Source organism: Lactuca sativa, chromosome 9 (genome assembly GCF_002870075.4).
Source record: "Lactuca sativa cultivar Salinas chromosome 9, Lsat_Salinas_v11, whole genome shotgun sequence".
In the NCBI taxonomy this organism is placed as follows: domain Eukaryota; kingdom Viridiplantae; phylum Streptophyta; class Magnoliopsida; order Asterales; family Asteraceae; genus Lactuca; species Lactuca sativa.
Genome location: NC_056631.2, coordinates 162,754,696 through 162,767,607, shown reverse-complemented (window position 1 = coordinate 162,767,607; position 12,912 = coordinate 162,754,696). Strand labels below are relative to the sequence as shown.

Genomic DNA, 12,912 nt, shown 5'->3' with positions numbered 1-12,912 from the left:
AAATGTTGCTATTCGAAAGATCCGGTTCATTATAAATGTATATTTAAAAAAATGATTATTAAATAATGTAACAAACAAAACTTTATACACTTAAAAAAAATAAACGAATAAAATGACAACAAAAAATAACTTTAAATATATATTCATATAAAATATCAAAAAAATAAAAATTTTAAATCAGAAAAATGAAGATAAATCATTAATAATAATACGATTTAAAATGATTTAAGATACATGATTTAAAATATTAAAATAATTTATACAAAATCTATTCGTTTAAAGTGAAAGAAAAAAGATTAATGATATTACAGAATGAAGCGACGGTGGGGTTTTATAAAGATGAGAAAATGACTTGATAGGGTAAGATATTTTTTGAAATGTACACATTTAGTCCTTGTTCTTTTTTTCTTGTAAAATAAACCCTTATACTTTATTTTTTTGTAACAATGCAATCCTTGTGACCTGTTATACCCAGTATACCGGTCATATACAAATTTTCTTTTAGGGAAAATGACTTGATAGGGTAAAGTACTTTTTGAATTGTACACATTTAGTCCTTTTTTTGTAAAATAAACTCTTATACTTTATTAATATGTACACATTAGATCATTTTCACCGGATTCTACATGTTTTGCTGATGTGGAAGCACAAGTGACACTAAATAGCAATTAATTAGCTTAGTCACCGGAGGTGGGTGATCCTCCAACAACAAGAAATGGGCGACGACTATTCTCTTTCTCGTCTCTCTTCCTTCCGGTCGAACAACAACAACCAAACACCCTTTTTACCTGTTGTGTTTCTCCGACCTGTCTCTCTTTGCCTCCATCTTTGAGATATGTTGTCAGAAAAAGAAGAAAGAATCGACGAGGGGGCTACCAGAGCAGCTCCTCGCCGCCAACTATAGTCTCTACTTCCTCCTGCCTCCCCCTTCGACCTTGTTGTTTTTGTCATCATCCCTCCTTGCTACCAGTGATGTGTAGGAACACACAAAGGAGTCGCCGGAGATCGGGGTTCTCCCTCTTTTTCATGATGAATAAAAGTTGGAAAAATCTCGTTGTGGATATGTAGATGCCACCTGGATATTTCATTTCAACAAAATAAAAGAAAGGGAAAATGACTTGATAGGGTAAGATACTTTTTGAAATGTACACATTTAGTCCTTTTTTTTTTTTTTGTAACATAAACCCTCCACATCAGCAAAACCTGTAGAATCCGATGAAAAAGACCTAATGTGTACATATTATTAAAATATAAGGGTTTATTTTGCAAAAAAATAATAAAGACTAAATGTGTACATTTCAAAAAGTATTTTACCTTATCAAGTCATTATCCCTATAAAGATTTAAGGGAAGTTTTTTTCTAGGATGACAACCAATTGCATCGGAGATCACCAATAAACATGGTCTATAAAATACTATTCTTTTGTCTTAAAACTATTGTCTACAAATAAAAAAAACATATATATTAAAGAAACATTAACTATCATTAATTTTATTAATTGAAATAACAATGGTATCTCTTGTTGCATTTAATTTTATTTTTTTTGTTGCATTTAATGTCATGGTAGATTATGAGTATTTTGGTAAAAAAATATTTGTTTTTAGAAGTAAATTATTATTTTGAAATAAACCAAAAAGAAAACATAAACTATTAATTTGTGACGGAATACAATAATTTTCTTTTCTGTTATATTGATTAAACTATTTATCTACTCTAACTAATAAAGATTTTTTTTGTCACACGTCACGCTCTCATTTAAGAGTAAATTACACGAATGGTCCCTATGGTTTGGGGTGATTTGCGCGCTTGGTCCCTAACTTATTTTTTTAACTCGGAATGTCCATATTGTTTGTTTTTGTTACATGTTTGGTCCTTATTGTTTGTTTTTGTTATGCGTTTGGTCCATGTCTTACCTAAAAAGACTATTATTTAAATAGGAAAAAATAGTGGGGTAGGTAAGATAACGTGATGGGGTGGGTTTAGGGTGTGTTTATTTAATATAAATTAAAAAATCAAGGCCAAAATAGTCTTTTTAGATAAGATAGGGACCAAACACGTAATAAAAACAAACAATAGGGACCTTCCGAGTTAAAAAAAAAAGTTAGGGACCAAATGCACAAATTACACTAAACCATAAGGAGCATTCGTGTAATTTACTCATCATTTAATTTCTTAAATATCATTTTGTGTGGTTATTTTGAATTGATTTCTTTTCCACCTATAATTTTATGAGTTTTTCTGTTTTAATAAATTCCACATAATAATTTAATATAATATTACAATAAATATAATAATAAATAAATATCGATTTCATTAATGAACTTATATTTTTATTTTAAAGTTTTTAAATTAAAGCTCATTAATTTATTTTGTTTATTTACTTAAATTTTAAAATAAAAAAAATCACTTTTAACAGTTCATTATTATTATTATTATTTTCTTATAAATATATAGTCTTTAAATATTTAGATCTTTACATTTTTTTTTAGTTAACACATAATAATAAATAATAAATGACATAGTTTGTTTAATATGAATATTCATTCTTTCTTTGTAGCATTTCGCATAAATTTTCCACATCAAAAAATCGAATCTTTCAATGGCGTCCTCTTCAACTTCATTCAATCACACACTACAACAAACGAGACCTATAGGGACGACAAATGTCGTCTCTATAGGTTCAAAAAGTCGTCCCTATAGGTGGTTGGGGCGATATGCTGTCCCTATAGCTTTCGTTTCTATAGCCCCGTCGCAATAGATCTGTATTGTCGTCACTAAAAAACTCGTCGCGATAGGTAGCCTTTGGTGACGATATGTCGCCCTATTTTGATTCGTCGCTATAGGTTGCTGGTCTCCTTTGGTAAAGCTATAGGGACGACATGTCGTCTCTATAGATTTATCTATAAAAGCAACCCGTCGTCTCCACAAATACAGCTATAGAGACGACTTGTTGCCTCCATAGATGGATGCAGACCGGGCAACACTCACCTTATAGCAATGGTGATTCGTCATGGTTCATGTATCTGTAGAGACGACATGTCGTCTCTATAGATACGCCTATAAAAACAACATGTCGTCTCTATAGATATCTGTAGAGATGACATGTCGTCTCTATAGGTATGACCTTGTCATCTCTATAGGTATGTCCATATAGCTCCTTTTAACCACTATAATTTCCCAAATTCTTAAAAGTTTACAAAATAGCTAAATCGGTAAATTTAATTGCAAAATATTAAAATACGATATAATCTCAAAACATTAAAATATAATACAATCTCAAAACATTTACCAAAACATTCATTTGAAATGTATAAAAGTTTCATAGAATTACAAATCGGTACTTTGATCATCATCACTTTGGGCATCATCACTTTGGGCATCACTTTGAGTATCATCATTATATATCACTTGTCTGTTTCGACACAACCAATCTTTCTAGAAGAGTGTCTGGAATCTCGGATTCATTTAGCGACTGAAATAAAATAAAAAAGTTATAATTTTGATTGATTTTATTTAAATAAATAAACAAATAATTAGATTAGCGTGTATTATATCTATACATGTGCAAGGCAAAGTTCATTTCTGAGTTTTAAGACGTTTGCCATGTCAGCAATTGAAGTTTCTCCAGGTTTGCGCTTCTCCACCTCTTCAAACCTTTCTACCACTGTAAAAAAATAAAAAAATAAATAAAAAAAAGTTAAATTTAATTAAGAAATTGATTAAAAAATAAATTAAAGGATTAAGATTGTGTTAAAGGTGTACCTCTCATAGCAAAGTAAAGCTTTGACATACGCTTAGGAAGAGATCTCCATGGTATTGCAATGGCTTCCTGTAAAATAAATAATCATACACGAATTTTTATTTATTTTTATATATTTGACAAAGTAAAATTTGTAAAAGTTGATTTGAGGATTCAAGTGAAACACAAATATAGAAAATAAAACAAGCTTTGTTGTGTATAAAAGCAAAAGGGCATGTTTGTCTATAAGTGGATAGTAGGTACTTAAATGATACAAACATAAAACAATATTTTCTTTAAGTGGTTGATTATTTATTTATTTATTTTGTTTGGATTGTTGACAAAATCGTATTTTAAAATTAAGTGATACCTCAAATGATTGATATTGCAACGGACATTCAATTGTCTCATCAATCTTTTTCTACAAAAGAAAGAATTCAAAACATTAATCAAACAAGAGAATTTTTTTATTTTAATTTACGATTTGAGTTTTTATCAAGTAATAAGAAGTTAAAGGATCAAAATTATCACCTTGGCGTAACAATACTTCTGCAAATCAACAAATATTTCACCACAAGAAACTCTACAATCAACACTGTAGAACGCAACTCGTTTTGATAACTTCCTACATTTTTCATTCACTGATTTCTGTAGTATCAAGGAATAAGAAAAAGATTAGTTTTATATGGATTCAAATAAGATAGAATTAAATTAAATCATTAATATGAAAGAGAATAATATACTTTGGCTGTAAGTAAGCAGCAATTGATAACCACAACATCAACTTCTCAAAGAAATCTACACCAAAGCTTGACAAATCTCCTGTAGAAAGAAAAAAAAAGCATTATAAGGTCTTAGTAAGAATCAACTTAAACATATTATAAGATTCAGATTAAAGGATTGGATCATCTTCTCTAAAAGGGATACCTTTTTCTACAGAAACATGAACCATAGGATTGAAATCTTTCAGTGAGTCGCAGCAAAGCTCTGCAAGAGAACCTCCACCACCCATGTTTTCATCAAAAGGAATCAGAAAGTTAGCAGCTAGTGCTTCTGCTGTGACTGGATTATCATCATTCAATGTCAAACTTCCTACACCAGCCAGAACAATGTTCTTGCAGAACTGCATTATTAAACACAGATGAAGCTGATAAATTTAAACTGCACTAAAAGACCATATTGTCAAACCCAAATTTCAAGACTAGATTCTCAATATCATAAATAAAATAACAACAAACCATTGAAAATTAAAGTTTAAAAAAGGAATGAAACAAAAGAGAAGTCCCAGAAAACAATAAAACCCTTTTCTTCGTCTCCAAAACAAGCTCAAAGAATCAAACCACAAACTTAGACCATCAATTAACAAAGTCAAAGATGGCAATTGGTTTGACTTTTTTTTTTTTAATTCGAACCAAATTGTACTTGAGGAACTTATAGAACATAGTTGATGTATAAAAGAAAACAGACATCATCTCTTCCATGAAACCCATCACTTTTTTATTTCCAAACATGGGGAAAATTAAATTTAAAAAAAAAAAAAACTACAGTTTCAATGAATATCAGGGATGATATAAATCAAGACCCATGAAGGTATATACATGCAAGAGGAAGTTCTACAATCAGCAATTCCTTGATTTGAATCTAAAACTAAGACTTTATAAAGGGAATTTGCCCTTTATTACTACTGGATTGGAAAGCACTAGTGCTAGATTGACTCTTACAGCAGTCAAAGATGGAGGTGAGACTTGTTTGTTTGGTAGCATGGAATTGGAATGGAATCGTTGATTCCACTAGAATTGAAAAAAAAAAGTTGTTTGTTTTACCTAATGGAATGGTATTGATAGGTTCCCAAAGCTGCAACTGGAGTCGTTGTTGTTGTACTGCCCTAATTGCTGCTGCCCTGTTCGATATTCACTACGCTGATTAATGGATTTTCTTAAGCAAACATAAGAAAGCAATTGTGATTTCAACGAGATATGAGAATAACAAAGGATTTCAACAATTGAAGTAAATTTGTAAATAACTATTGAAGTAAATTTGTGAATACTATACATGAGATAGCAATTGTGATAATCAATGCTGAAAACAAAATACCTTTTAATAAGCTGGGAAATGTGGGAGCAAATCGCGTCTAAGAGAGCAACTAAGAGAACAATTGTGAAATCATAGAAAATCACGCGTTACAGATGGAGAAGAACGAACAAAAAAACACACAAATATAAAGATGCTCATGAGCTTCAACGAACCTGAACCGAAAGATAGAGCAAAGATTTGCTTGATTTCTAAGCCTTGAATGAACGAGAAATAGAGATGGAGGTGTTAGGGTTAGCGAAGGGGGGAAGACGGATCCTCACAAGCTATTCGATGAGCAACAAGCTCCCAGAGAAATCCGAGACCGGAGACCGGAGCCGAACAAACGGAAAAGGAATCTTACCTATGGGGTCGATTGAGCACCCAAGCTCCCACAAAAAAACGACACCGTTACGAATTTTCCAGCTATAGATTAAAAATATATATTTTTTGGCATAAAAAGCTATGGAGACGACAAATCGTCCCCAAAATTAAAAATATGTTATTTTCAATTTTGTTATTTATTAGAGCGATATGTCGTCTCTATAGATGTCAAAAGAACGCGCCAACCCTTTATTTTTCCCGCTTAACATGTTGAGACAACAAGTCGTCTCTGTATCTTAAAAAACCAACAAAAAATGGTCAACTCTATAGTGACGATATGTCGTCCCTATAGGCTGCCTATAGCGACGACTTTTGTCGTCTCTATAGAGCTCGTCCCTATAGGTACTTATTCTTGTAGTGACAGGAGCTTTAAATATGATGTTTTTTTTGAGTTTTAGAGGTACAGACACCCGTAAGACCTTCGTTGATCATCTTTATCATACTCTTCAGGACAAAGGCATTCGCACTTACAAGGACGATGAGGAAATCAAGAAAGGGAAAAAGATCAATGACGAACTCATCAGATCCATTCAAGACTCAAAATTCTACATCGTTGTATTCTCAAAGGACTATGCCTCTTCCTCTTGGTGTTTGGAGGAGCTTGTGAAGATATTAGAGTGTCAGAAAACGAACGAGCATACCGCTTACCCCCTATTCTATGATGTGGAGCCCACCGAAGTCCGACAACAAAGCGGGCCAGTTGGAGAAGCCTTCTCCAAACACGAAAAGGAAGAGGCTGCCGAGAAATGGAGAGAAGCTCTGAAAGAAGCAGCCGATCTGGCTGGGTGGGAGTTGAAGAAAACTGCTGATGGGTAATTATTCATCATATCTTTTGTTGTATTGTTTTGTTTTGACCTAATGTGATTATGGGCCATAAACAACTGCCAACGACTGTCAATTCCTTAAAAATCTGAACCACTTGCGTTACCACTCCCAATCTCTGTGTTGGCATGCTCGCAAAAATACGGCCAAAATCAGGACTACATAACTGTGTTTCCAATTTCAATATTCTCTCAACATGAGAAAAGCGATCCTTGAGGTTTGGGTTTTGTCATAATTCAATCCTAAAATATTCAACTTATTTATCCCATGGCATATCATGTTATATTGTGAAATTCTAACACAAAGTTGACTCTTGTTGAAAGATTAAAAATAAATTCTGATTATATGACGGTTTCTATTTCATACACTTTGTATGTTATAGATGGGAAACTAATTGTTCATCTGGGATTTTGAGCAAGCTAATTAAATGTTTCTTTAATAGGGAAAATGACTTAAAAGCCAACGAAGTTTCCAAACTGTTCAAAAAACCCCAATCATGTTTTGTCTGTCCAAAAAAACACAATGAACTTAACATTTTTTCTAAAAAGCCCAACTAAATTAAATTTTCCTGAAAGTCAAATAAGAGAAATAGATGACATGGCTAATTACCATATCGGGAAAATGACTTGTTAGACCAACAAAGTTTCCAAAACGTTTAAAAAACTCCAATCATGTTTTGACTCTTAAAAAAAAAACCCAATGAACTTAAATAAATCAAAATTGGGATTTTTTGAACGCTTTGGAACTTTGTTGGACTTTTTAGACAAAAAGTTATGTTTGTTGGGTTTTTTTGAACAGACAAAACATGATTGAGATTTTTTGAATGGTTTGGAAACTTTGTTGGGTTTTTAAGTCATTTTCCCTTCTTTAATATATAGGCATGAAGCCAAACTCATCAAAATAATTGTTAAAGAGATTTTACCGGAGTTACGTTACATCAATTCTAGCGTTGATGAAAAGCTAGTAGGCATGGAGACTCGCGTAAAGGATGTTCTATCATTAATAGAAACTGGTGCTGATGATGTTCGCATGATCGGGATAAAGGGGATGGGAGGTGGTGGGAAGACTACTTTGGCTAGAGCTATTTTTGACCAAATATCCTTTCGGTTCGAAGGTAAAAGCTTTGTTGAGAATGTGAGGGAAGTTTCAAAGGCTTCTTTGTCCGGTTTGACATCATTGCAACATAAAGTCCTTTCGGATGTCTTAAATGATCAAAACATCAACATAAGTAGTGTTTATGATGGAAAACACATGTTGAAGAGGAGGATGTCTGGTAGAAAGGTTCTTGTTGTTCTAGATGATGTGGATCATATGAATCAACTTGAGGCATTAGCCGGTGAGTCTACTTGGTTTAAGAAGGGAAGTAGAATTATCATTACAACAAGATATGAGCAAGTGTTGGTAGCACACCATGTGAAGCTGATTCGTAATGTTAACTTATTATCGGATCAGGAAGCAATTTCCCTTTTCAGTAGATATGCATTTGCGAGAGAGATTCCGGTTCCAGGTTATGAAAAGCTATCAGGACAAGTTGTACGTTATGCAGCTGGTCTTCCCTTAACAATCAAGGTTTTGGGTTCGTTTCTCTGTGGTAAAGATGAGAGTGAATGGATAGATGCCATAGAAAGACTTAAAACAATTCCCTTGGAGGAAACTCTGAAAAGGTTGGAATTAAGTTATATTGATCTAGAGGACGATTGCAAAGAGATATTCCTACATCTTGCATGCATGCTAAAAGGTTATAAAAAGAAGGCAGCAATTGAAGCGCTTGAAAGCTGTGGATTTCATGCTCGAAATGGTTTAAGAGTTCTTGAGCAAAAATCTCTCATAACTATTAATAATTATGAGCGTGTGGACATGCATGACCATATTGAAGAAATGGGTAGAGATATTGTTCGTCGTTCCCGCCCTGCTAACAAACATAGTAGATTGTGGAAGGAAGATGAAATTGAAGATATACTTATTAATGATTTGGTAAGGATTAAGTTTATTTGTAAAATAGAATACCAACATAATTTCATTTTAATATTACACAAGTTTTATGGTGACTGCTTTTTGATTACAGGGTACTGAAGCAACAATTGGTATGAAAATCCACATGTCAAAACTCAACCCAGAAATCATGAAAGGTCTTAGAAAGATGAAGGAGCTTAAGTTTCTTGATATTAACGCATCTGTGGAAGATTTCTACTCGAATCAGGAAACTGATAAACTCATTTCAAATTTCCTAAATGCTTTAGGATTTTTGTGTTGCAATTGGAAATTTAATAAAGTCAGTCCATACTTTCCAGATTCTTTACAGTATCTGTGTTGGGACCGATACCCTTTTAGGTCATTACCCCAGACATTTCGAGCAAATAATCTTGTTGCACTTAAGATGACCAGAAGCAAAATGGTACAGTTTTGGGAAGGGAGTGAAAGTAAGGTAGAATGCATGATTTCTTATATTGCTATACATCCATTCCTTTGTTATTACACCAACATTCATGTTATTATTATTTTTGCTTATGTTAGGTTCTTAACAAGCTCAGAATCCTTGACTTGAGTGATTCATCAATGTTGAGGACCCTTGACCTTGGGCTGACTCCAAATCTCGAAACGTTGACTCTTGAAGGATGTAAAGCTCTGGTGGAACTTTCAGAGAGCATTTGTATGTCTAAACATCTGAAATCTGTCAAACTTGATAGATGTCTGTTTCTTGAGAAGTTACCTAAGGATCTTGGCCAATTAGAATGTTTGGAGGAGCTCAATTTGTTATCTACAATGATTAAACATCTTCCAGATAGCATTTCTAAGTTGAAACATTTGAGATTTCTCAGACTTTATGATTCTCCATTTCTTGAGCAGTTACCTGAGGATCTTGGCCTATTAGAATGTTTAGAGGAGCTAAATTTGTCATATACAAAGATTAAACATCTACCAGATAGCATTTGTATGTTGAAACATCTGAAATCTCTCAACCTTTTAGGTTGTAGGTGGCTTGAGAAGTTACCTGAGGATCTTGGCCGGCTAGAATGTTTAGAGAGAATAGATTTGTCATATACAAAGATTAAAAATCTACCAAATAGCATTTGTATGTTGAAACATTTGAAATCTCTCCGCCTTTTTCGTTGTGGGTCGCTTGAGAAGTTACCTGAGGATCTTAGCCGGTTAGAATGTTTAAAAGTCTAGATTTTTCATTTACAAAGAGTAAATCTCTTCCAGATAGCATTTGTATACTGAAACATCGAAAATTTCTCAAACTTTATGATTGTTCGTTGATTGAGAAGTTACCAGAGGATCTTGGCCAGTTTAGCAAGATTTAGATTTGGTCATATATGAAGACCTTGAAAAGCCAATTAACAAAGGTCTGCTGTAACAGGTACCTTCTCTGCTTTCTATAGGTCATCTTACTTCCATTTGATTTTTGAAATCGATACATAAAATATTTAGATTTTCTGTCAAAAATCATTAATTATATATAACAGTTACGAGCATATCTCTAAGTTTGGTTATTTAGCTTATTGGTCATCTTACATACAAGAAGAATCTGTGTTATAGTTCAAGCTAGGGATTGATAGCAATATAATGCTTGCATAGATGTTGCTAATTTGGAACCAGATCAATGAGGAGGCAAGTGATAAGTCATGGTATGTGAAAGGCCACAATTCCATCAAATCCATTCCTGGCTTTTGGTAGACTGTTGTGAGAGATCCATTTATATCTGACTAGTAGACTTTTCTTACGTCAACTCTAATCTGTACTTGTTCATGGAGTTTTTGAATTCGTTATCTTATATGTAAATAAGACCTTCGTGTATTGTCTTTTATTTATGTATTTATTGATTTACTTTTCCCTTGGCATTCATATTTTGCACATTTGTTCAAAGACTTCACGTAAGAATAATACCTAATTTGCTACAAAAGCCAGTACATGATTTTAGTCGAGTTTGATTGTGTTATGCACCCTCTTCAGTGATATTGTTTAGATAGAGGGTAGTTTGGGGAAATCAACAAATAAGGAGCATCTTATTGGTGCAGGGGAGTTAGGGGCAATTTGGGCATTTTATACTAGTTTGTTATGTTAGATAGTATAAATAGAGGGTAGTGGGCAGGGAGTGAGGCATCGATCTTTTCTGTTAAACCTGGAATTATTTCCTCTTGGGAGAGTGGCTATCTCGAATCAGCTAACCTATCCTTCGTTCTTGTAGTCTTTTGGGTATTATAAAGTGTTTCCAATCAATATTAGAATCATTTGGGTGGTTTTTATGTTATTGAATCTGTTATTACAAATCAGTTCATAACAGATTGCTTATGAGTTGTTTCAACTACTCGTACAGAACACGTTAATTGTATTGTGGGCATTGGCAGAAATATTGCTGAATGGAATAATGTGCATAGTAGACTAGTAGTAAACGTGATGACAAATCTTATTATTTATGCTGAATAATGCTACTAATATTTCGCTTATTAAAAAAGAGTCTCACAAGTGAGCCTATGCCAATTAGAACAGGAGGAAACATCCCAAGTTAGACATTATTATTATATCAAGGAAGGCGTCAGGGTGACCAGTCTGAATAAATTTAAAATTTGAAGTTTGAAAATAAATTCAGGAAGGTTTCATAAGTGATTCAAGATCGTACACAAGTTTTGATTCATACAAATATGTTATAAATTGGAATGAAATCATCGAGCCTGTGGGGTCCTCAATCTTGTACAAACAGATTAACAAACCATGGGATTCACTAATTAAGAGAGACACAACTACTTACAGATGTAGTAATTAGTCTGAAATATCAAGTAATGCAAAAGGATTTGTTTGATTTTTCTTTTTTCATAATTCAACCAAAATGATCTGAATATTTTCCTAGGTATGTTTGAGAAACTTAAAGGTCAAACTCTTCAAGGCATGAAATGTATGATACATAAAAAGGAAGCCAATAACTGAGCTCAGCAACTCAACTTAAATCGAAAATCATATTTGATTTTAACATTAGGCACTCTCTTAAGTAAACATATTATAGGGGTGAACATATTAACTGAAAAACCGAACCAAAACCAAATTAGCCAAAATAACCAAATCATTTTAACCGAACGATTACTAAAAATGGTGGTGTGGTTTCTAATTTTGATTAACCAAATACATATGTTTCGATTATCGTTTTCATCCAAAACCAAACCAGTAAAAACAGAACCGAACCAATTATATTAACTAATGTTTTTAATATAGTATAATATTAAATTTATGATATCTAATTATATTAGGAATTTTGAAATTTTAACGGGTAATTATTTGGAATTAAATGGGATGCATAATCATGTATCACATTAATATAGTTAAAAACACTGAATAATTCGCTTTTTATAGGAACATACTTTATGTTTTTCACTTTCTATAGCGAAGTATTTTTTATTTTTATCTTATTTTCGACCATTATGATTAACCACTATTAGCCATTAACCATAACCAATAACCGATAAAAACCGTTAACCACAACCAATATTAACCAATAACAATGAGTATCAAAATATATTAATCACTTATAATGGTTATGATTTGATTTTGGCTAAAAACGAAACCAAACCGCCCATACTACCAAAATACATTAACCACTTATAATGCTTACATGCATCGAAAATAATAGAAATACGTTAAGGTTACAATAGTATCCACAAAGGGAGATAGCGGTGAACCAAACTCACTTGCCTTTGTATGTCACCATAGTCATTTGAGCAATCATGATAAGATCATCAAGAAGTGCCTTGATACCAAAATATTATGTAGCTGCTAAGTTTCCAAAACTAGAATTCGATCTTATACCATACTCTACAACAAGCAAACAAAGATAATTTATCTTCCAATAACTTTCATGGGGAATCATATTCATCAATCAACCACAAGCATATATACTAGTTACA

The 12,912-nt window shown here is 32.8% G+C and overlaps 1 protein-coding gene and 1 pseudogene across 1 annotated transcript; one reads left to right on the top strand and one right to left on the bottom strand.

Annotated features, from left to right (window-relative positions):
• Window positions 1-3,205: 3,205 nt before the first annotated feature.
• On the bottom strand, window positions 3,206-4,868 carry LOC111888193 (SUMO-activating enzyme subunit 1B-1-like; annotated as a pseudogene).
• A 1,701-nt stretch (window positions 4,869-6,569) lies between these two features.
• On the top strand, window positions 6,570-10,483 carry LOC111888143 (disease resistance protein RPV1). Its single transcript, XM_023884274.3, has 4 exons — window positions 6,570-7,005; window positions 7,894-8,989; window positions 9,081-9,440; window positions 9,530-10,483. Exons 1-4 carry the CDS (start codon window positions 6,572-6,574, stop codon window positions 10,184-10,186), a joined length of 2,547 nt encoding a protein of 848 aa, XP_023740042.3. The 5' UTR covers window positions 6,570-6,571; the 3' UTR covers window positions 10,187-10,483.
• The last annotated feature ends 2,429 nt before the right edge of the window (window positions 10,484-12,912 follow it).